The sequence below is a fragment of the Sebastes fasciatus genome, chromosome 10 (genome assembly GCF_043250625.1).
Source record: "Sebastes fasciatus isolate fSebFas1 chromosome 10, fSebFas1.pri, whole genome shotgun sequence".
Taxonomy (NCBI): domain Eukaryota; kingdom Metazoa; phylum Chordata; class Actinopteri; order Perciformes; family Sebastidae; genus Sebastes; species Sebastes fasciatus.
The window spans coordinates 19,281,301-19,304,071 of NC_133804.1; the positions used below are offsets into that span (position 1 = coordinate 19,281,301).

General features: G+C 39.7%; 2 protein-coding genes across 2 annotated transcripts; one reads left to right on the forward strand and one right to left on the reverse strand.

Moving 5' to 3' along the window:
• Positions 1-3: 3 nt before the first annotated feature.
• On the forward strand, positions 4-11,792 carry LOC141775901 (uncharacterized). The gene is made up of 8 exons (XM_074649640.1): positions 4-219; positions 2,284-3,716; positions 3,798-3,940; positions 7,059-7,422; positions 8,211-8,343; positions 8,467-8,678; positions 9,494-10,540; positions 10,721-11,792. Exons 2-7 carry the CDS (start codon positions 2,844-2,846, stop codon positions 9,758-9,760), a joined length of 1,992 nt encoding a protein of 663 aa, XP_074505741.1. The 5' UTR covers positions 4-219; positions 2,284-2,843; the 3' UTR covers positions 9,761-10,540; positions 10,721-11,792.
• A 580-nt stretch (positions 11,793-12,372) lies between these two features.
• p2rx3a (purinergic receptor P2X, ligand-gated ion channel, 3a) lies at positions 12,373-20,880 on the reverse strand. Its single transcript, XM_074648747.1, has 12 exons — positions 20,581-20,880; positions 18,894-19,029; positions 18,634-18,705; positions 17,391-17,460; positions 15,834-15,927; positions 15,641-15,718; positions 15,416-15,557; positions 15,030-15,166; positions 14,845-14,938; positions 13,337-13,402; positions 13,164-13,241; positions 12,373-13,024 (listed from the first exon to the last, which is right to left on the reverse strand). Exons 1-12 carry the CDS (start codon positions 20,712-20,714, stop codon positions 12,896-12,898), a joined length of 1,230 nt encoding a protein of 409 aa, XP_074504848.1. The 5' UTR covers positions 20,715-20,880; the 3' UTR covers positions 12,373-12,895.
• Between the last annotated feature and the right edge of the window lie 1,891 nt (positions 20,881-22,771).

Sequence of the window (22,771 nt, forward strand, 5' to 3'; positions counted from 1 at the left end):
TCCGTACTGTCGACCAATCAGAGAGGCGGAAACTCAAAGGGGGCGTGGTTTACTTAGACGCATGCGCAGTGTGTCCAAGTTGACATTTTACAGCTGCATGTTTAACACACAGCTTTAACACCATGTAATGGTTTACAACATGTGGTTACATAAACACAATTGGGCTTGGTTCGAAAATATTTGATATGGGATTATTGTGGAGGACAAATTAAATGCAGGGTAATTATTATTATTATTATTATTAAATGATTATATTGAAGTAGTCTATAGCTTCAGGTGGAATTTCATTCATTCTCACTGTGCAATATCATTTTCCACTTGTGCAATTTTGTTAATAGTCTGTTTATTGTCAATACTGTATATACTCCTCCTATTTTTTACACTTCCTTCTGTTTAAATGGTTCATATTTTGCTACAGCTCTTTTTTACTGTGTTAGCTGATGCATCTTGTTTTTTGCACTATCCCCTTTGCTGCTGTACATTGCAAATTTCCCCACTGCGGGACTAATAAAGGAATATCTTATCTTATCTTATCTTATTTAATGTCAGTTTAAAGTACTCTACTTGTACTTGACTCTGTATGTGCTACAGTATTTCCATTTCATTCAATTCAATTTATAGCCTATACTTGTACCCCTCTGTAGGCTATTTAAGAGGCAGATATTGTACTTTTTTTACTCCATTTAATTTATCTGACAACCATAGTTACAGGTTACTTTGCAGATTAAGATTTTAAATAGTACTAAACATATGATCATGTTAAGATAAGATAAGATATACTTTTATTGTCCAAGTGGGGACATTTTTCCTGGACTCCGTCCAACTGCAGTTACAAACACTAAATTAAAACAACAACACCAAGAATAATAAACGATTCCACATAAGACAGGGAAACAGTTCCACAGGAACAGATGTTTTAACCCATACACAGTCCACGTACATAATGGCACATACCATCACACACACCATGGCAGGTATTGCACCCACTGCACCATCTACCGTCCTGCCCATATTGCACAGATGCAACATATTGCACTATCCCTATTTAACATATTGCACTTCACCTATTTAACATATTGCACTGTCCTAACATATTGCACTGTCCTAACATATTGCACTGTCCCTATTTAACATATTGCACTGTCCTAACATATTGCACTTCACCTATTTAACATATTGCACTGTCTAAACACATTGCATGTTAAAAAATATGATGCTTAATTAGCTCCACCTCAACCAGCAACATTAAAATAGGCTACTGCTTTCACATGAATTAATCAGTTTTAATGATAATCCAGTAATATAATATTAATATTTAATAATATAACAATCTGAAAGGGGCCATTCTGCATGAGTACTTTGTTTTTACTCAAACGTATATTTTGCTAATGATACTTTATGTAAAGGTCTAAATGCAGGACTTTTAGCATTTTTACATTGTGGCATTGCTACTTTTACTTCAGTAAGGGATCTGAGTGCCTCTTCCACTTCTACTTAACACACATGTAAACTCAACAAATCACCCACCTTTCACCAGAAAAAATACCCTCAGAGACTTAATATTTTACTTTGTATGTATATCTTTTTGGGGGTATCTTTATTATTTTATGGCTAAAATTATTTTATTTTCATGTATTTATAGCTGCATTCTTCTTCTTCTTCTTCTTCTTCTTCTTCTTCTTCTTCTTCTTCTTCTTCTTCTTCTTCTTTTTATTCTTCTTCTTCTTCTTCTTCTTCTTCTTCTTATTCTTCTTCTTCTTCTTATTATTATTATTATTATGTGTTCTTTGGAAATATGATAGTTCATTGGAGATTTTACTCATTGAATCACATTTTTAAATCTTTTTTGTACTCTCCAGTCTCCAGGGTCATGATATGGGATTCTACTAAAACTATCATATTTTTTTCCTACAACAGTAAAGACTGTCTTTTTACATTTTATTTCACAAGTAATAGAGTATACAGAGTTCCTGTAAAGGGGGTTAGTCCAAAGGTCATGTTGGCATTTTCTTATTTCTTTCATTCTGAAGACACACAAATAGCAGCTGCTCACTAAAAAGGCCCTGTAATTACAACTCAAGGGTCATGGTGGGAAGACAGAGGGAGTGTGCACATGTGTGAGTGAGGGAGCTGGAGAAAGAAATGGAAAGGGAGGAAGGAAGGAAGTAAGGAAGGAAGGAAGGGCAATAGAAAGATGGGCAGAGACAGAGAGAGAGAGAGGGAGAGTCACTGTCAATGCAAAATTATCTCACCTCACTGGTCTTTCTCGTTGGTCTGCTTCAGTGTGTGAGGAACGCCGCCGTGCACCGTCTCTCCTCCCATCACCGCTGATATAAATGGCTGTTGCAGAAGAGGTGTGACTAAAACAACATTTGTGTCCTGAAACCACGGACGTTTGGTGTAAGAGAGACACTGAAAAGACACGAGAGGACCACAGTCAGGAATAGTTTTGTGTCTTGGGGCAAAACAACATAAAAAGACAGAGACTGCTGCTGAAACTTTTGTGGATTACGGTGGAGTGGAGGCAGTATGGCAGCGAAACGTCCATGAGAAGAAGCAGCATACGCAGAGAAAAAGAAGAACAGCTGAGGAAGTTAAACCGTAAGACATGGACTTGATATTTGAATTGAGAAACCCTTAAGATGATAATGGAAAAAGATTGGAATATGAAAACAGAGGGAAACAACCATCACAGGACTCTTAAGTGGTGACGTGATTCACACACAGCTAATTTCTTCTGTCATGTGTCCAGTCTCAGACTATATTGTTGCGTTTACAAGCAGTCATTGTTGACATGCTGTTCTGTGACTCCTGGATTTGATAGACAGCAGTTCTGTTCCTAGATGTCTCAGTCACCTAATCCAAAAGACGGTCAGGCCTTGCTGCAGTCCATGCTGCAGAAACTGAAGCTCCAGCCGGGAAAAGAGGGCCAGCCGTACCTGCACACACCTGTACCCACCGCAGCCGCTCCCACATGGGGGCAAGATGGAGAAAGAGGAGCCTCTGACCTCCAGAAAGTAAACAGCACTCCCGTAAATGGCTTTGAGTTTGGTACTAATGGTATCCCCTCAACAGAGTTTGGGATCTCTGCTGCGGACGGTAACTTTGGCTTCAAAGGTGGGGAAATACAACAACCAGGTCATGGAAGTGAAGTGAACAGAGGTCTCATTTCCTCCCCCTCCCAGAAAGACAACATTGATAGTGATACTGGTGAGGACAGGGTTTTGGGACAGCCTGGGATCACCCCAACAGCAACAGTAAGAGGGCAGCTGTTTCCTGCTAAATCACTTAAGGATGCTGATATCACTTCCTTTGAGAGGACTGATGGAGCGAGGATGATTTTTGGCAGTTCTGCAAATACAAGGCACATCCCTAGCAATAAAGATGCTGTCACAAGCATGGGACACAATCAGGACCAGAACCAGGACCAGCGTCTTGCACCCAAAGTCTACACGTGGTCCTCGAAGCCCACAGGTGCTAATGTCGACCCGGGAAGTCAGGGAGTGTTGCATATGGGAAATGGAGGATTTGGAGTTTCGGCGCAAAGTAAAGACACAAACAGCAGCTATAGAAGAAATCAGCGATCATCTGAGAATAAAGCGAGGAAATGGACTCAGAAGATCAAGGAGAGGTGGAGGGACAGGTCGGGGAGTTTTGGCAAAAAGGGGAAAGAAGAAGGAAGGACAGTAGAGCAGAGGAGTGAGCAAGGAACTGAAGTGAGTAGTGCATTTTAATTATTTTACATTGTCAAAATACAAAAGTATGAACTGAAGAGTGCAACTTTTTTTACTTCACAGATTTCACCTCAAAACCAGCTATCAACAGCAGAATATGTCATTGACACGTCAAATAAAGAGGAAGAAAAGACCCTCCCTTCACTCGACAGCAGTGGCATCCCTCCTACACACACAGAAGACGGCACTAACGAAACATATACGAGGTAATCTAACAACAAAATCATTCAAAACAGTACTGATGTCAACATGACACAGGCTGAATGTTCTCCCAGTCAGGTTTCGTTGATTCACCTCCTAGCAACGCGGGTAAGGTATGTGAAATATTCCTGAGACGTTTGGCTGTGATATTTGTGATGTGATGTGCCAAACACACCCCCGTCACTGAGGGCGTCTGTCATCATCCATCTTCAGTCACACTTTCGTGATGAAATAAGTCTCATGAGATAAAAGAGATTTCATAACTGCATATCATCAATGCCAGTTGTTTTAGTAGATAGATTGATTAGACTCTTAATAGAATTAGACTCTTTGAAAAATAGTCACAAATGTACAGTTTCATTTTTTTTAAAGAGGGTCAGTAATTTGTTTTGCACATTAGGGAGAAGAAAATATAACCATTTCTAATGCGTTTGAACCCCAAAATATATATAAATAGATTGATTGATAGTAATGAATGATATTTCTATATTATAGGAAGCCATAACACAGATTTTATTCATGAAATAAAGCAGCCTACTTAAAGGTCACCTATTATGCAAAATGCACTTTTCCATGTCTTTTAAACATCAATATCTGTCCCCAGTGTGTCTACAAGTCACCATAGTATCATAAAAGACCATCCTCTCTCTTTTTCTCCTGCTCCGTTTGTCCGGAAATGGGTGTCGAAAAACGCTGCGCAGCTTTTCCTTCTCTTCTGACGTCGTTTGAGAAATGCAAGCCATGTAAGGGTTTCCTGGTCGAACCAGAGCAGAACCTTCAGTAGCTGACCCCGCCCCACAGCGCGTCACTGTCTCTCCTCCTCAACCGAACTTGAGCAAAGTAGCTCCTACTGTTAGTCTGCAAGAACCAGCAGAACAGGCTTCATGTACTCCCATCATCTAAATATAACATGTTCTTTCACACAGGCTTTATGTAATTACACTGTTTAAACAGGTGATATTTATATATTATATATATTTGATGTCATGCATGTAGCAGAGTACAGGTAGTAAATAGTGACTGTAAGCAACACAACACATTTCTGTTTCACAGTCAAACTTTATTTGAGTTGACAGATGACAATATTAATTATTCACAGCATTTGTAATCATCTCACCTGTTAGTTAGTTATGTTAACATGGTACAGGAGAAAGTCTTCAGCTCTGGTAAACTACAGTAAGCTAAGCTCCGGTGGTCTGTAGTCATGGTAACACAGAGACAGCTACTACTGTAAATAATATACCATTACTCTGATCTTCCATACATTTATCTTTTAGCAGAAATAATGAACTGACTACTGTTTCACATCTTCTATTTTCCACCCTGATGGTCGCTGTGTTTACACACCGTGTCATAGCGGTAGCATGTAGCTAACCCGTTAGCATGTAGCTACATGCTAACGGGTTAGCTCTGTATCTCCCATCTGCTCTCAGCTGTCTGCTCTCAGCTATCTGCTCACAGCTATCTGCTCTCAGCTGTCTGCTCACAGCTATCTGCTCTCAGCTGTCTGCTCTCCTCTGGGATGATTCTGTCGGTCATTTCTCACAGATGGATCTGTAAAGACAGACGTAAAACAGAGTGTATGTTTACGGTTTACAGAGTTGATGCATGAGGTAAACACTGAGTTAACTAACAGAGCTATAAATAGTATTATTTACCTGAGAGAAACCGTCGGGAAAACCTGGAATCTGGACCGCAGATGTTCATCATTTGTCGCCGATTTCTGATCAGATTCCTCCGGTAACGTGCGCTGGGTGAAGTTTCTGGTTTATAAACTTTAAAGTGGTTTATAAACTTTATTCTAGCTGCTATCTCTCCACTCCTCTCTCTCCAGAGCTTCTCCGGGAGGGAGGGGGAGATAGTGACGCTGTGTTGTTAAGGACGTTTGATTGACAGAAAACGCTGACCAATCAGAGCAGAGTGGGAGGAGACAGGCTGTGAATCAGGGGTTTTCAGACAGAGGCTGAATTAGGCTCTGAGGCAGGCAGACTCAGGCTGCAGTATGAGAAGAATAAAGGGTTTTTTGAACATTGCAGCATGTAAACATGTTCTAGTGCAACATTAAAATACATCTATGAACCTGGAAATGAGCATAATATGTGACCTTTAATGATCAAGTCAGCCTATACCATAATTTATCACATAATTGCCTCTTCAGTGTTTCTGGCAGCTCATCAAATAATTAGCAGAACTGTATTTAATAGCTGTGCAATGGTGCAACAAGCCCGCAATTTGGCTTGTACATCATTGAACGGTTCGGTTTGGCATCCCTACACATGCATGGTGCGCTGTAGTGAGTATTTACAGCAGCAGGACAGTGTATGTGACTCAAAACAAACGACAGTGCCCAAGTTCATCTAAACAAAGACACATGTCACTCAGAGAGGCTAAATCAACAACGATGGAGCTCCATGGCACAGAGGAATAAACTACATCAGGCTTTGGCTAAACAGATAATAATAATAATAACTTTACTTACATAGCACCTTTAAAAACAGTTTAAAGGTGCTATGAGAGTTTACAAAGTGCTTTGACAAACAAAGTAAGCAGGATACAAAGCAATATGACAATAGAGAGCCAAACGGTGAGGCCAAACAAAAGCAAGACAAAACTAAAGTAAACTTTAAACACAGATAAAACAGTACAGTACATAAAAATAATAAAACCATGTCAATTAAATAAATACAAAGAAAAGGAAAAAAGCAATAAAAAGGACAACATCACATCAAAGTAAGTCCGTAAAAATGGGTTTTATATACTTGGTAAAACAGGTAACAAATATATAGTTTCATTTTTTTTTAGAAGGTTCAACAATTTCTTAAAACAGCAGGGCACTTTAGTTTTTAGCAAACTTACTCAAACATGAGTAAACAGTGCATTTTTGGGGGGGACTATTTTCTGCGGCGGAGGTTTGGTCATAAAACAACCTACACATAACACACTTATTCACCCAAAAAAAGACAGATTCTGTCCAACATAAAACAAAGACACGCAGAAACACAAAACAAACTACAAACAGCTTATAAAAGTGCTATGCATAAAATTGAAGCGTGACTGATACACATTTGATGCTTCAGTGAGACTTGCTGCAGTGACTTTACAGAAACTCTCCTCTTGTTCCAGGTCGAGCGGTGACTTCGAGTTTGGCCTGGGCTCGTTTAGCCTGCTGGAGGAGATCACCACGGGTCAAGAGTGGGCCAAGTTCCTCAGCCCCAACCGATCAGCCGCCTCAGCCAATCAGAGACCATCAGAACTCAAAATCCCACCTCACAATAGTGCTCAATCATCTCTGATTTTGAACCAACAAGGAGGTGTGGACAACCACTGGAGTTTCAGGGGAACTGAAGTGTCACCAGGTTTAGATTTCAGTATGGCACAAATATCGCCTGATGCCTTCCAGCCTGTCAGCATGGACGTTTCAGAAGGGAAACAAGCTGCAGAACCAATGGAGCACGGACAGACCCGGAGAAGTCCTTCGTTTGTAGAGGTTAGATCTAAGTTATAGTTCATCATTTACTATTTTAACAGAAATCATTTGATGTGAAGTGTGTTCCTCTAAAAATGGAACCAAAATAAAAACACCCTTAACCCTTTAATGTCCTCAGTGAGAAAAAAGCAATGGAAAAATGTTTTTTTTATTTCATAAAAATTGTAAATTTATTATCTTAGCACTACACTATACTACATTTACCAGTAAAGAACGATTTAAGCGTTTGGGTAGAGCATGTTTTTAGACGGTAAATCACACTTCTTAAATTATTTCTGCATATATCTATATATATACTGTATATATATATATATACTGAATTTTAATGACATCAGTAGCTTTACTACCTTTACCATAAAAGGACAATTGAATTGTTTGGTCGAGTATGTTTTTAGAAAATGATTTGCCCCTTATTAGACTTTTTATTTTAGTTTCTAAAGTTACATAATTCTGTTCAGTAAGGCCTCTGAGACTACGAATATGTTGAAAATATATGCCTACCTTTGAAAATGATGGCTCATGTCTGGAGTTACTTTTTTGTTGCCATCTTCCTGTAAGGAGGTGGACTGAAAAGACATGCTATTGAAAAACACAGCGACGTCTAGTGGATTTCTTTAGCATAACACACCTGAACCGAGCGGTAGAGATGGCTCAGTCAAGTTCAACTCCAAATGTGCTCTACCAAGCAGTCGAGCAGAACATTAAAGGGATAAGCACATTTCCTAAACTCTAATGAATTTGTCTTTCAGTCATGAGTTGGTCACCGTGCTAACTGTTTTTATTTGCAGCTTGCAGATGTGGACAGCTCAGCACTGAAGAGCAGAGTCCAGCTCAACAGAAAGAGACAGCATCAGACAGCTCATAGCAGAGACGAGAGGCTTCAAACAGAGAACATGCGTGATGGAATAGAGGCAGACAGAGGTCAGAACAACTTAATACTCTGCATAGTCACATGTTTCAGGCATGTGAGTTGACAGTATGTAAGTGTAGCTGAAATGATCGTTAGAAGTTGGAAACTCAGTTCTCTTGTCTCTCGTGTCACAGAGGGGTCCATGTCTCCGTTCGGCCTAACAAACAACCACGTGATGGAGGAGACAGGAGAGTCACAACGTGATAACTTCAGGCCTTTCTACACCCTACACTCTCCTCCACCACCTATCTCTCCATTTACTCCTTTTGCTCCTGCACGCCGGGGCGTCCTCAAACACTCCATATCCCGGGATTCACACAACTCAATGGAAACAGAGACAAAACGGGTAAGTTAAAAAAAAAGTGATTGGGTTTCACACTGCCTCCTTGTGGTGTAAAATGTAAAAATACATTCTACATGCTAAGTTTAGGCAGGTTTGAGTTTGTAGTGTGTTCACACAGGGTGTTATAAAACTCAAAATAGTCATTGTGTGGATTAAAAAAATTAAAGATTTTTGAGTGTGCCACTGATACTATTAATATTACACTGAAAATGTAGTTATAAAAGTGAAAGTATATTTTTTACTTTTATACAATACACTATTATACATCATATACATTATCAAAGTAAAGTATGTTGATTTATTGTATTCTAACTTAGAAAAAATCAGTATACTATACAGTATATAGATAAATAGATCTTAAAGGTTTTGTTTGAAAATTAGATTTAAACGAATTTAAAGAAAACTCAGAAAAACAGATATAAATTTATAAACATGTTGATATCTTTGTCTGCACAATAACATTTATTCTCTGATTAAATTGTCTTTTTTTATTTTTTAAATATTGACAACACTTTATTTTATAGTTCAGTAGTAGCTTCTGAATCATTTTGTAATCATTTTACAAGAAGTTTCTTGAAAAGAACTATGTCATTTGGTACTAAATATAAGGAAAAATAGGAATATCCTTAAAAGAAATTCTTCATTTAAACCCATTTAAGTATTCACTCATTATTCTTTTTTATTAGAAACTTCACATAAGTTGAATTTACGGTTTGTAGACAGTTTGTTTAGTTAATGTTCTGACTAAAATTGAAAAGACTCTCTCTCTCTTTCTTTCTTTTCTTTTCTCTTATTCCATTCATCCGACTCTGGATCAGAGGCGAGTTGAGGAGAACCGGCGGGTTCATTTTTCAGAGCAGGTGTTGGCCATAGATCCTCCAGAGCTGGATCCAAATGCTACAGACTCGGAGGAGGATACTGTATCAGAGCAGGACTCTGTGATCGAGCAGGAGAGTGACGAGGATCACGCAGCGTTAGAGGTGGTGGCAGCAGCAGCAGCAGCAGCACGCCGGAGTGCTCTTCCCGCCTGGATACAGGCTCTGAAGAGGAAGAACACCGTGAGGAAGCTCAGGAAAGGACTGTAAAGACTGAGCATTTAGTCTCACAGACTTGAGTTCTTTCTGGACACTTAAAGCACCTTTGGGTGTCTTATTGCTCCTCGTCCCTCTCCACACCATCGCTCAAAATGATAATTGTTCAAGTGTTGGGAGAATTTCAAGCCTTTGCAACTACGGCCAGTGTGTCTGTCTATCTAGACTGGATTAACACTGCCAGTGTCGCATCAGCTGCACAAGTGTTTGGTAACTGGAGTAAATATTCTCCCACCAGCTTTTATCAGAGATGTTGTCCTCCTCCTCCTCCTCCTCCTCCTCCTCCCCAGCAGCAGACTGTCTCTTGGTAATGGCTCCCTGTCCGGCCTTCCTGGGAAATTAACCCCCAGAGGAGAAGAGAGACTATTGGTGGTTTCTGATAGTCTGCTGCTCTCTGTTCAGCTCTTGAAACATTGAAACCCTTTTCTATTTTGAAGCCATTTGCTTGCTGGAGTCAGAGAGAAACTATTATCATCGTCAGGGCTCACATTAGTCATCATCTGTATCCTCCGTTTAAGTTTTTACAGACTGGGCCAATAATAGCTACAGTGTGTGAGCAACATGGGAGACAGTGGAGCTACAAGACAAACATTAGAGGAATAGTTTCACATTTTGGGTAATACACCTTCTTGGTCTCTTTCTGTGAGCTAAATGAGAAGATTGATGCCACTCATGTCTGTGTGATGGTACGTGTCCACAGGGGCGTTTTTTGGACACGAGGGATCGCCTCGTGTCCCAGCATTGGACGCTTGATGGGCTGCCACTAGACACAAGGCACCTGATACGCTCTCCCTCGTGGGCTGCTGCTCCCAGCTTTCAAACCAGACCCAACATGGCGTCTCGTTTGGAGACTGTTTTCTCTTAAATTATGAAAGCAGTTCACCGAAATGTGTTTCTGAAAACATTATATTCAAGAAATAAGCCATGAAGTGGCTGAATCTGTCATTAATTTAGATTAACAATGGTTGGTTTAAAAGTTTCTCAGGAGTTTCCAGAGGCGGCGAGTTGCGCCGTACGCCTCTAATTTGCATAAAGTAGCCTAGATCTCAACTTTATGTAAATGAGGAGCGGCCAGCGTGACGCCCCATCTCTCGCCGCCACGCTACCAGAATGCATTTCATGGATGCTTATATACTGTGCGTCCCAATACCCATACTATTTAGTATGCCAGAAAAAGATTTAGTATGTACCAATATATAGTTTGTCAAATGCAGTATGCCAAAAATATCAGAAAGTACATTCGGTCACATTTTGAATTTTCAAACCAGCATACTTATTGGGCTATTCTGACGCACAATCCTCTGCACAGAAGATATATGAGCAAGAGGGTCAAAGTTCAAGGCGCAATGTTATGATAAAGTAGTATGTCCAAATTGTATGCATATAGCATGCAACAGTACATACTTTGTAAGAGCAGCTGCAGTATGTACTAAAATGTGATTTGGAACGTAGCAATAGACAATGAATGGGAAGTGTGGAAAGGACGGATCCCGTAGACACGTACCATGAGGGTGTATGCTTAATCTGGAGTCTCTCCTGGCTGCTAATCTGCATATACCCTGTAAAACTTCACTAGCTTCATTATTTCCCCCTGTTCAGATGTCTCTTTGTGCTAAACTGTAGCTTCATATTTACTATACAGACATGAGGGTGGTATCCGTCTTCTCTTCTATCTTAAAGTTACCATCCTACCATCTTGTTATCCTGGACTGGGGTGCTGGGAAATGTGTGCCTTTGTCTACATTGTAGATTTAAAAAGAAAACTTCCTCCAGCTACATCATTATCCCAGATATATTTATCAATTCTTCGTCTGTAGAAGTGACATTATCGGCTTTTTCATGTTGTACCGTGTGCAAATAGTCTGTAAACTATTTGTTCATTGTGTTCCACAGGCGAGTTGCAGCTTTGCTTCAAAGAGCGACCAGAGACAACACTCAGAGAGTACTTTATGGCGCTGTGTATCATATTCTGTCATTTCCATTATATGCATTATATGGATTTTTGTGATTAAATTAGTACATCAAACCTTGTGGCTAACTGCTGTCAGTTCCTCTGCGGCCTCCCTTCACAGCTATCTCCTCTCGTAAATCACTGTCAGAGCCATTAAGAGGCTCTTTAGCTCATCTATTAGTGCCCTGGTCACCGTTTATAGCGAACCAGTGGGGGCACAGAGAGAGGGGGGGGGGGGGGGGGTACAGTACAATATGGTTGTATGAAAGATAGAGCAAGAAAGAGACTTAGGTAAATGTTCAAGATGAACATTGTGGGAGTAAACCAGAGAAATAAACAGAGAAAAAGAGAATCATAATGTCATTTAGGATTGGAAAAAAGGATAAATATGAGTCCATTAGTCTGCACAGTAACGTCTACTGTGCGTCGTCGCCCAGAAGTGGACTAATAATTGCCCATTTGTAAACCTCAAACCACACACTCATATATCCCACTGCAGCCCCCGCTCATAACACGCACACACGTCATTATTAACCATGTCTTTACACCATTTAGAGACTCTTCAGTGCTTTTATTTGTGCAGGACAGAGAAGAAGGATGGTGAGTGTGTGAACGTGACAAGAAAGAGAAGTCATTAAAAATGTTATGCAAATAGTTTATTCTCAGCACTGTTTTTTATTGTTGTTGTATCGAACATGTTTTTTAAAATTCTGGCTCGTTCGAGCAAAGCTAACAGGAAATGAGGATATATTATATTTTTTGGCTGACAAACAGGAGGTTGCAGTTTATTGTAGCTGTTAAACGTCTTGTAAAATGAAACTGCTTACAATAAAATAACACGTTTCCCTCTGAGTTTATTGACTTTAAACAAGCTTTATCTAAATGGTGAAGAGAGAGGCCATTCTTTGAGTTTCATCTTAAATCTTTCTCATGGGACCTTTGCTTGAGAGTTGCTAAAGGCCATAATTATTTTCTTCTGACTCCCACTTGTTGTTTTGCGAATTTGCAAAGATGGCAGCAACATTGTCCTTCATTACCCATTTCCATAAACTTGCCAAACTAAAATGGACTGCAAGATCCTGACAACCAGAAAATGCATAATGAGTCTATTGTAATACAGCAATAAGGGAAAGAGAAAAAAAAGAGGAAAGTCCTTTTCTTCAGATAGATGTTGTCAGTCAGATCTGTTGCTCAGAGGCAGAGAGGGAAATGGCTCCAGAGTCGTAGGAGCTCTTGATACCTGGTTTGAGCGACAGCTGGCTGCCTGGGCTCTGAGCGCGGGATTCTTCTATCTGAGCCTCCGTCACCTGGATGGACACAACAAGACGAGAGTGTAATGAAGCTCTTACAAGGAAAGGTCATCTGGACTCAATGAATCAGTGTCTATACAGTTTACTGTACGTATCGGTAGACCAAATGCATGCAGCTGTATTATAAAAACATTACCTCTTCAAACTTCTTGGCTTTGTACTGATGTCTCCCTTTCAAGAAGTTCAGTAAGATAATGTCACAGAGGACCGTACCCTGCCGACACAGATTAAGAAAAAAGTGTAATCAAAGCTGGCAACAACAAGAAAAATGCATTTTTATCAGAATCAGATCAGATCAGAAATCCCTACCAGTCCAACAGAGGTGAAGGCAGCTACCAGGTTGATCAGTGTTGGGATTGTGCCAAACTTTCCTGCCTGGAAGAGACAGAGTCACTTTAGGTGATATAATGTACAAACAGTTCAAGACAGGACTGCTCTCAGTTCAATTAAATGATACTTGTATTTCACTTTTTAAAACCGCACAACTTGCTCGCTGAAAAGCGCATACGTTCTTAAAGATGATGATATCGATATAATAAACTTTTACAGTCATTACAGATTTTAAATGGTTTGAAATCTTTGGAAATATTACACTTATTTGCTGTCTTGTTGAGAGTTAGATGAGAAGATCGATACCACTCTAAAAATGAAGATACCACCAGCAACTTGTTATCTTATCTTAGCCTGAAGACCGGAAACGGGGAGACAGCTAGCCTCTAAAGCTCCCTAATTAACACGTTACATTTTCATTATTAATTCCTAACAAAAAACAAGTTCTAAAAGTACAGGCTACGTGCTTCAACCAGTTTCCAGTCTTTGTGCTAAGCTAAGCCAACTGGCTGCTTGCTCCAGCTTCATATTTGGAGTGCAGACCATAGACTATATATATAAGAAGTGGATGTAGTCACCGTGATGTCACCCATTGGTTTGTGGACTGTCGTTTTGAAGCCTCAACCTTTTTGCCGTCGCCATCTTGGTCTTTTTACAACCAGAAGTGACACGAGAGGGTGAAGCTAAGTATAACTGAACGCTGAATAAGATATTTTTAGGTGACCAAAAAGGTTATGATTAACTTTCATGAACTAAAAACATTGTGAAAGGGTTAAAGTTGTAAGACGAAAAAACGGATAACTCCCAGATCGGACAACGCCGTGGTAGCGACCTGTCAATCCCAAAGTAGCCACGCCTTAAAGCATCCCCTGCTTTATGGTCAATTTGACTCTAAATGGGACCATGATTTACTAAATGAACATCATGCTGTAGTGAAGAAGACTTGAAACTAGCGATTGAGACCATAAACTCATGTTTACAATGTTTACTGAGGTAATAAATCAAGTGAGAAGTAGGCTCATTTTCTTAAAGACTTCTATACAATCAGACTTCTTTTTGCAACCAGAGGAGTCGCCCCCTGCTGGCTGTTAGAAAGAATGCAAGGTTAAGGCACTTCAGCATTGGCTTCACTTCTCAGACCCGGAGTTCCCCACTGGTGCAGACACTCCTTCAAAGAGGCTAATTTTCTTGGCAAATTATAGTAACACTATCAACACTATCCACGATTTCAATGGCAACCACTTGCTGCCAAACTGACGCTTGCAGCAAGTCATGTTTTATGTTGCTGTATGAAACTATTTATATTATTATACTCTATAACTTTAAAGGACACATTTAAACAAGTTTTCAGTAGTGTTGCAATAAATGTTGAGTGCAGTCAAGGTTTAAAAATGTGTTATAAATTTATACATACACACACATGCACTCACACACACATGCACTCACACACACACACACACAGGTCGCCAAAATTTCACACAACTCACATTGCCAGTGACCATTACATCAAAGCGGATTGCATACGCTTTGTGAAGTGTCCGAAATTCAGTCCCATTCTCTGTCTTGAAATATTTGGCAAATCTGCATTCAAAGAAAAGAGAAAAAAGTGACCAAAGAATGAAAAGGAATAAAACTTTAGTCGACATCAAGAGGAAAAATTCAGCCTCGCTACCTGAAGTTGTAGCCTTTGGAGACGGCGTTCTTTTCAAACGGTGCGTCCAGTCGCGTGAATGAGTACTTGGGTACACAGTATTCAATGTCCAGGTCCAGGTTACACTTCCACTCTATGTTTATTCCTATTTCTCCACCCTGAAAGAGAAGCATGAGGAAAAGAGAGATGCACCTTGAGGTTCTACACCTGTAAAGTATGTGGTAAATAAGAGAGTAACCGCTAGCGTTCAGAGTTAGCCTGCTTGAAATAATCAGCATCAGATCACACCAGAAAGTGGTATAGGGAAAGAAAACTCCTCTGCAGTTGCACGTTTTAGCCTTGAGGATGAGGAGTTAAGGAAGTGTTGAGGATAAAGAGGAGGAAGGAGGAGACAGAATGGATAAGACCTGTTTTGCCAGTTGAGTCACGTTCTGCCCGGTGTGGTTCAGCACGTCCCCCACACGGAAGATGGGGCAGAAGGGGTGCGTCTCCGGATGGTAGGTACAGCTCTTGATCTCTGAGGAGTTCATTGTGGAGGGAAAGTTCCCTCTGAGAGAAAATGATTTCATGTTTACGATTAGAAAGGTTCTTAAAAGGAGCATGTACCAGTTTATGGTCTGTTTGTGACCTACCTGGTGACATCGAAGAGTGGAAAACGAACACTGTTTTTGATGAAGATGGTGAAGTCTTCGACAGCTAGCATCGGTTCGCTGGGCAGGATGTTGATAGAGAAGGAAACGTGAGGATGACAATCAAGGCTTTCAATGGGGAAGTGTCGTCTGGTGCACAAACATATGTGTGTGTGTGTGTGTGTGTAAATCTTACATCTTAACGGTGTCGTCCTCGGCTGGACACCATCCTTTACTCTCACACCGACCCGTGCCATTGGGGGCTGGAATGCAAACACCAGTTATATCCCCTGGTGTGTAAGACAGACAGGGAGGAGGACAGTTAAAGGTCTTATTGATAACATTTTTATGTAGACAAATTTATATATTCTTATTATTTAGTATTACTTTTAGAAAGGTGCTAAAGTATGGCTTTTCCTGAAAAAAAATATTTTGATTATTATGATTGTGATTAATCATTAAAAAATGTTGGCAGGTCCAAAATTAATGTTTTTTTTTTTATCTCTGTGGAAGACATCTGACTTTCGGTTCCCACTTCTAACAAGGCTTGTGAGCCAATAGTAAAACAACGTTGGTATCATGTGGCGTCTCTGGGTTGTCAGTTAGTGCGGAAAAAACGGATAAATGGCTGAGATTGACGGTAAGTGCTTGGCAACGACTTGTTGTGAAGTAAATGCAATGGTATGGGGGAGGGAGAATGTGACATCTAGTGGCTGACTGTTATCAATGTTATCAATAGCACCTTTTAAGGGAGACACAATTATCTCTGTTTAGGATTAATACAGTAGCAGCCATAAGAGTTATCAGTCTTGGAAAGATGATTACTTCTGGTTCTTAGCTCTTACTCTCTGTTTTCTGCTTTCACATCACTTTTTTCTGCATTTACGTCACCCCACCTTCACCACCACTGATTGGCCAAACTAACTTGTATTGGTCATCAGAATCAACAATGATCCATATGACTTATCAAACAATTTTTGGTTTGAAAATGTGGCCAGAAATTGAGGTGAAGCATCGTGACCGATATGGACGAGAGAAACATTGGCAGACGTTGCTTTTTTAGCATTATGGGGAACCGTACTGGTGTAACGTTACAGACCTCCGCTAGCAAACAAACTTCTACCTGCCTCGGAGCTTTCAAACAAATCTTTATTGCCAATTGTTAATAGTCAGAACAGTCTGCAGGGACAGACAGGCCGGTTTATTTATTATTATTTTTTTTTAAACTTAAAATCGTCATATACATACATGACATTTAACCTCTGCATTTAACTCATCCTAAGCATTTTTTAGGAGCAGTGAGCTGCTGTGAAGCTCCCGGGGGGAGACACTTGGGGTTCAGTGTCTCGGTCAAGGACACTTCAACATGCGGACAGTAGGAGCCGGGGCTCGAACAGCCAACCTTGTGATTATAGGACCACACTTTTTACCCACTGAGCCACAGCCACCCCTTTTCTTTTTTGCACGTACAGTGTTAGCAATCAGGTTGGCTTGACCATCGGACCGTATAGTGTAAGCACATAAAATGTGAGTTTTGGCTTTACATCACAGACGATTTACTCGTACAGTATGAGTGGGAATTAAACAACAACATTTTAAAATCATACAGCTTAACTGATTGAATGTTCTGCAGTCTTTTTATGTTTCAAGGAGCATGACATTGAGAGTACTTTAGAATAATTTGCTTCTACATGTTGAGGTAGAATCTTAACATCTTTGATAATGACGTTTCTCTTTCAGAAGTAAGACTCACCGTTGGAAAGGATGCTGCGTAAATGCTTTTTGCAGTCTTCATCTGTGGTACATTCAAAACGATCCCCATGCTGAAACACACACAGAAACGTAAAAATGTCCACAAACATACAAACTCTTTCACTGGTTCGGTAAATGTAGATGTAGAGCTTTTTTTGACAACATTATTATTAAACAATAGAACACATGGTAATAATGAAGTAAGCAAGTAAGTTAGAAGATATGTGACCATGTTTTTGTTGCACTGCCTTCCTAAGGACTATTTCTATGATTGCTCTGACTGTTGGATTTTATACTTAAAGGAATACTCCACCCACAAAACGATCGTTTGTATATCAAACACTCACTCTGTGTTACCTTGAGTTCTTGAAGATAACTTTGTTTTTCTCACATGCCTCCACGGTGAACGAAGATTAAAAAAAACTGAGAAAAGTCTCGATGAATTGAAGTAAATGTGGGCTGCATTCAACAACAGCAAAACTATATCAAAACATCCGTTTACAAACTCTCACACAACTCATGCATTATAATCTAAGTCTTATTTATCCAGTTGTAGACTCAGTACTTCCCAAACACATGCATCCCCACTAAAACCTTACTTTTTTAAAACACTTCGGACTCGCTCAGACGAGTAGCGCGCCTGTGCAAGAGTGAGACGTTTTATGCAGAAGTGTTTTAAATAGTAAGGTTTTAGTGAGGATGCATGTGTTTGGGAAGTAGTGAGCATACGACTAGATAAATGAGACTTGGATTATACTGCACGAGTTATGTGAGAGTTTGTAAACAGATGTTTAACTGTTGTTAAACGCAGTTCCCATTTACTTCAATTCACTTTTCTACATTTTTTGATTTTTTGTTCGCCGTGGAGGCGTACAAGAAAAACAAAGATTTCTTCAAGAATTCAAGGCGACACGCTGTGATTAATTGATATACAAATGATCATTTTGTGGGTGAAGTATTCCTCTAAGGAGGCAGTTAAAGTAAGTAAAAGTAAGAGTAAGTAAGTAAAATCAAAAAAAAAAAAATACAATAAATATAGAAGAATAAAATAAACAAGTATAACAGTTAAAACATTAACTGTAAAAATGAAAAAAAATAGGACAAACCTTTGTAGAAGGCTTTAAAAAAAGGTTCCTGAGTCTGTAGGCTTTACATCATCATGCAGGGAAAAGACACATTTGGTGATGAACGTAAAGAAAGTGTTACAATGCTGACTGGTGACCATGATTTCAATGTGTCCTCACCTCTTTACATTTATCTTGATACTGATTTTCTGTGATGATGATTTTGGTCATGATGCAGAAGATACCTGAACCCTGAAACACAGCAGAACATTTATGGTTTGCTGTTTTTTTTATATATAATGCTATACAACGGTCAAAATGTGCCGCACATAGAAAAATGGACAGAAAGCTTGTTCATCATAAAACACATAACCACAGTTTCTGGATCAACAAAGGCATTATCAACTCTTATGCTTGTGTTTTCAGGGTCACACACACACCTGTTGTGGGGAGACATAGTCGGCCACATCCATCACCTGGCCGTTATGGGAACCTATGCCTTTTACTTTGGTCATTACAGAGGACTCGATGCCGGTGTCGGTCACCTGATAAGCTTTCTCATGGATGAAGACCCAGCTGCAAGACACAAAAGATTTAACAGCAGGTCAAGAGTTCAGTTAAAGAAGTGGAGAACATGAAGAGGCTCGTTTCTGGACACAATTAACTTTCTCTTTATATCAAGTTCAGCCTTAAAATGTTGTTTTAATGAAACAGAAGTTTTGATTTAACCTCCAGTCTAAAATTGCAGTTAACGTTTTGTTATTTTAGTTCAGTATTATGCAAACTTTATGCTCGCCATTAGGTGGCAGGACAGAAGATAATCAGTCTAGACAAAAAAAAAATCAATCCTGTGTGAAACAGTAACTTTCAGGTCAAAATTGCACTCAACCCCAACTCACAATATTTTCACTGGTAGCCCCATTTCGTGCCTCTCATCTATTACATGCGAGTCACAGAGCTAAGTATAGCTCAAAAAATATATAACCAACACTCTTTAAAAACCCCAGAAGTTTGTTTAACAACACTTACTGCTGTTCTGAATGTATTTCTAGAAACCTGAAAAACTCTTCTAATCATCTGGATGAAATCAATATTCAGTTTCTGTTTCCTGTTTCTCAAGTTTCTACTGTAATTCCTGATCAAGAAGACGGAAATGAAACATCCTCGTTCTTTTAATACAACACAAGTAAAATATTAAAACATCAATATAGACAAATATAAGTGATAGTAAAAGAAATTACTTTGGTTCACACATGGGGATATGTAATTTCCAGCTATACCGTCTTTGGGTTAAAAAATAGAAAATAGTTAAAACACTTTTTTTATTTTGCAGTGTATGGATTATTTATTTCATCCGGAGAGTAGAACAAAAAATCTTTATGAAATCTTGCAATGCTTTCTGAACAGCAATAAGTGTTGTTAAACAACCTTAAAAATTATCTTTTTTTTTGTTTTTCTCTTTTTTAAATTGCATGCTTAACTCTTGAATGTAATGATAACACATGAAAGGCACCAACTGGAGCTACTATAGAAGTAAATGTGATCAACCCAGTGCTATAGAGATAGAAAAGTATTCATAATAAATATAATTGCACTGCAAACAAGTGCAAAAAGGTCATTTAAAAAATATTTTTTACATTTTAAATTTTGGGGTTCCTGTAGCCTACTGGTCCAAGATCATTTGAACGCAACTAACCCAGTTAGATTTGGGCTGGGGACATTTGTTCCTTACCTCCCAGTATTTCCTGTCATCTCAACTAAAGATCATTCTCTTTTATCCCAGATTTTGTGCAGCACTTAAGTAACTTAATACATTTACTCAGGTTCTGTACTTTTCTGCTACTAATCAGTTTTCACAGGAACTATTTCCTCTGAAAGTAGTTCCAGGGAAAACTGTTTCGGAGGATATCTCAAATGCTGACCACATAAACCAAAATTATCTGCATGGCTAGATTAAAAAAAAAAGTATTTTTGTAATTTGGGTGAACCGATCCTTTAACGTGAGAAATCTCAGAGCCTTTAATCTCTTTCCACTGACTACACAGTTTCACAAAGAAATCAGACAGATAATACAAAATAAATCACAATTATCCACAAAACATGCAAAAAAACAAAAACATCACTGACCCAACAAAATATGAGATGATGAGCAGCTGTACAATCCGGTTGATGATGCCCACCGACCAGCTCTTGACCACCACAGATTTGGTGGTCTCGTAGGTGAAGAAGTCAGTGACGCAGCCCCCCACCACGGAGCCCATGGCTGCTTGTCAGTGCAAGTCAGAAAGCGACGGACGACGGGACGGTCGGGTCCTCCTGAGTCTGAGTGAAACTCCTGTCCAGCCTCAACAGGTGCCTTCAGGGAAGTGAAGCTGTAGCTCACTCCTGATTCTAATGAGAGAAATGTAGTCTTAACCTTCACTCTGGCCCTATCTTTCACTCACTCGGTGTGGCCTGAGTTCATCTGCTTCGTTGCATGTTTGATGGTTGAACCTCACTGTCTCTCTCCTCTTTGTTCCTTTCGTTTATGACACAAACTGGACCTCCCCTTCCTTTACGCAGATGAGCAAGAGGAAAATGAGAATGTGTCCTTCTGTCCCTCCCTCTTTCTCTTTCTTTCTTTCTTCACCACAAATCCCCATCTCCCATGCCTCTTTTCTCTCCCCACTAAGCCAGACACACACATACATACACACACCCATAATATCCCATACATCCATTTTCATTTGCTCCGAACACATTCCTGGCATCCTTTCAGTGGGTTTTCCAGGTTTCATGGATGCTTTTAGCTGAAGTACACTATCGTCACTTAATTCATGTTTCAGTGGTAGTGAGAGACTCTAATAGAGGGAATCTAACCCCCAACCCTGCACATTTAAGGGCTAAGCTTCTACAATACATCACATGTTTATTTGGTTGGTTTATTTCACAGCGAAGCGATTTAACGGGCATTACTATAAATGGGACAGAGTTTGTGAAAAGGTTAGTTTTCATCTGTCAGATGTTACACAGGCTTCCTAAAGATGGTTATTTAGACAAGTTACAAGTTTATTTGTGTGAATGCTGTACAGCAGCCCCCCCGACCTGTACAGCAGCCCCCCCGACCCTTCAAAATAAAAGCCCCATAGAGTAACTGTTTCCTAATAGGAATACAAGCAAGTCCCCTTTCCACGGAGTCCGCCATGTTTCAACAGTAGCCCAGTACGGACTAACCAAACACTGTTAACTTTTCCTGTTTGGGCTGGAGTCAATAACGTTACTCGCTCCCATCGCCGCCGCTCTCTTTCTCGCGCTTCACCACTCACTTCCTACGTACACACACACACTCTATGCACTCTACTCTTACAACAACGGGCTATAGAGAGGGCCATTTGCGTTTTCACGTTGGCCACCGTAGCTCTCCTACACTTAGCACACAGGAAAAGTTCTAATCTGCAACCTCACCGCTAGATACCGCCAAATCCTACACACTGTTGCTTTAAGATTTCTATTCTCAACAATGCTTTGCAATTCATTTCAGCTGGCAGCATTCACACGCATTTTCTGCAGGAAATGCAATCATCTAGTTTCCATCTGAGATCAAGCAGCTTTTTGACTCCTCAGTTATAGACGTTAAAAAAAATCTGCCTTAACTTTAACGTATTCCTTCACAAAGTGAAATTATATTTTTCATTGTACAATTTTGCCTTAATGGCCATTTTTAAATCAAGATCCCCATTGTTTCATCAGTTTTAAAATATCCAAAAAGGCTGTTCTTTTAGTCAGCTCTTAATCTTTTGATACACCAGAAGATCTGCACAGAGGTCAGATTAAACGGCTAAATCAGCCGAGCCGATACACTGTACAGTATATCAGCAGATATAGAGCGCTGCAGGGGTGACGTATTTTTGTAGGCCAAACAGGAAGTTAGCATCGCTCTGGTTCCCTCGACAAAAAGGGCAATGGGATTTTTCCATTGGATTTTGGATTGTTTCAGAAAATAAGCTCTGTGGCAAACAAACGTTTATGAAACTAACACATTTTGTTCAGCAAGATAATCTTCACAAATGAACACCACTCTTATGATTTTTGAAGCATAAATGCAATCGACAGAAGTAAAAATCTAACGAACTATACCACGGTCGCATGAACGCAAGTATACACAACGAAGCTGTAAAGGCGGACGAGTCGGCATGATAACATTTAGTAGTCTCATTTAGCCACTTGTTACCAACCGCCTTTTTTTAAGACATGTAAAGGCTTCAAAATTCACGAGTGGGATATTCACCGACGTATTTTACGTTGTAGAACAAAACGTTAAAATCTCTTAAGCTCGTGT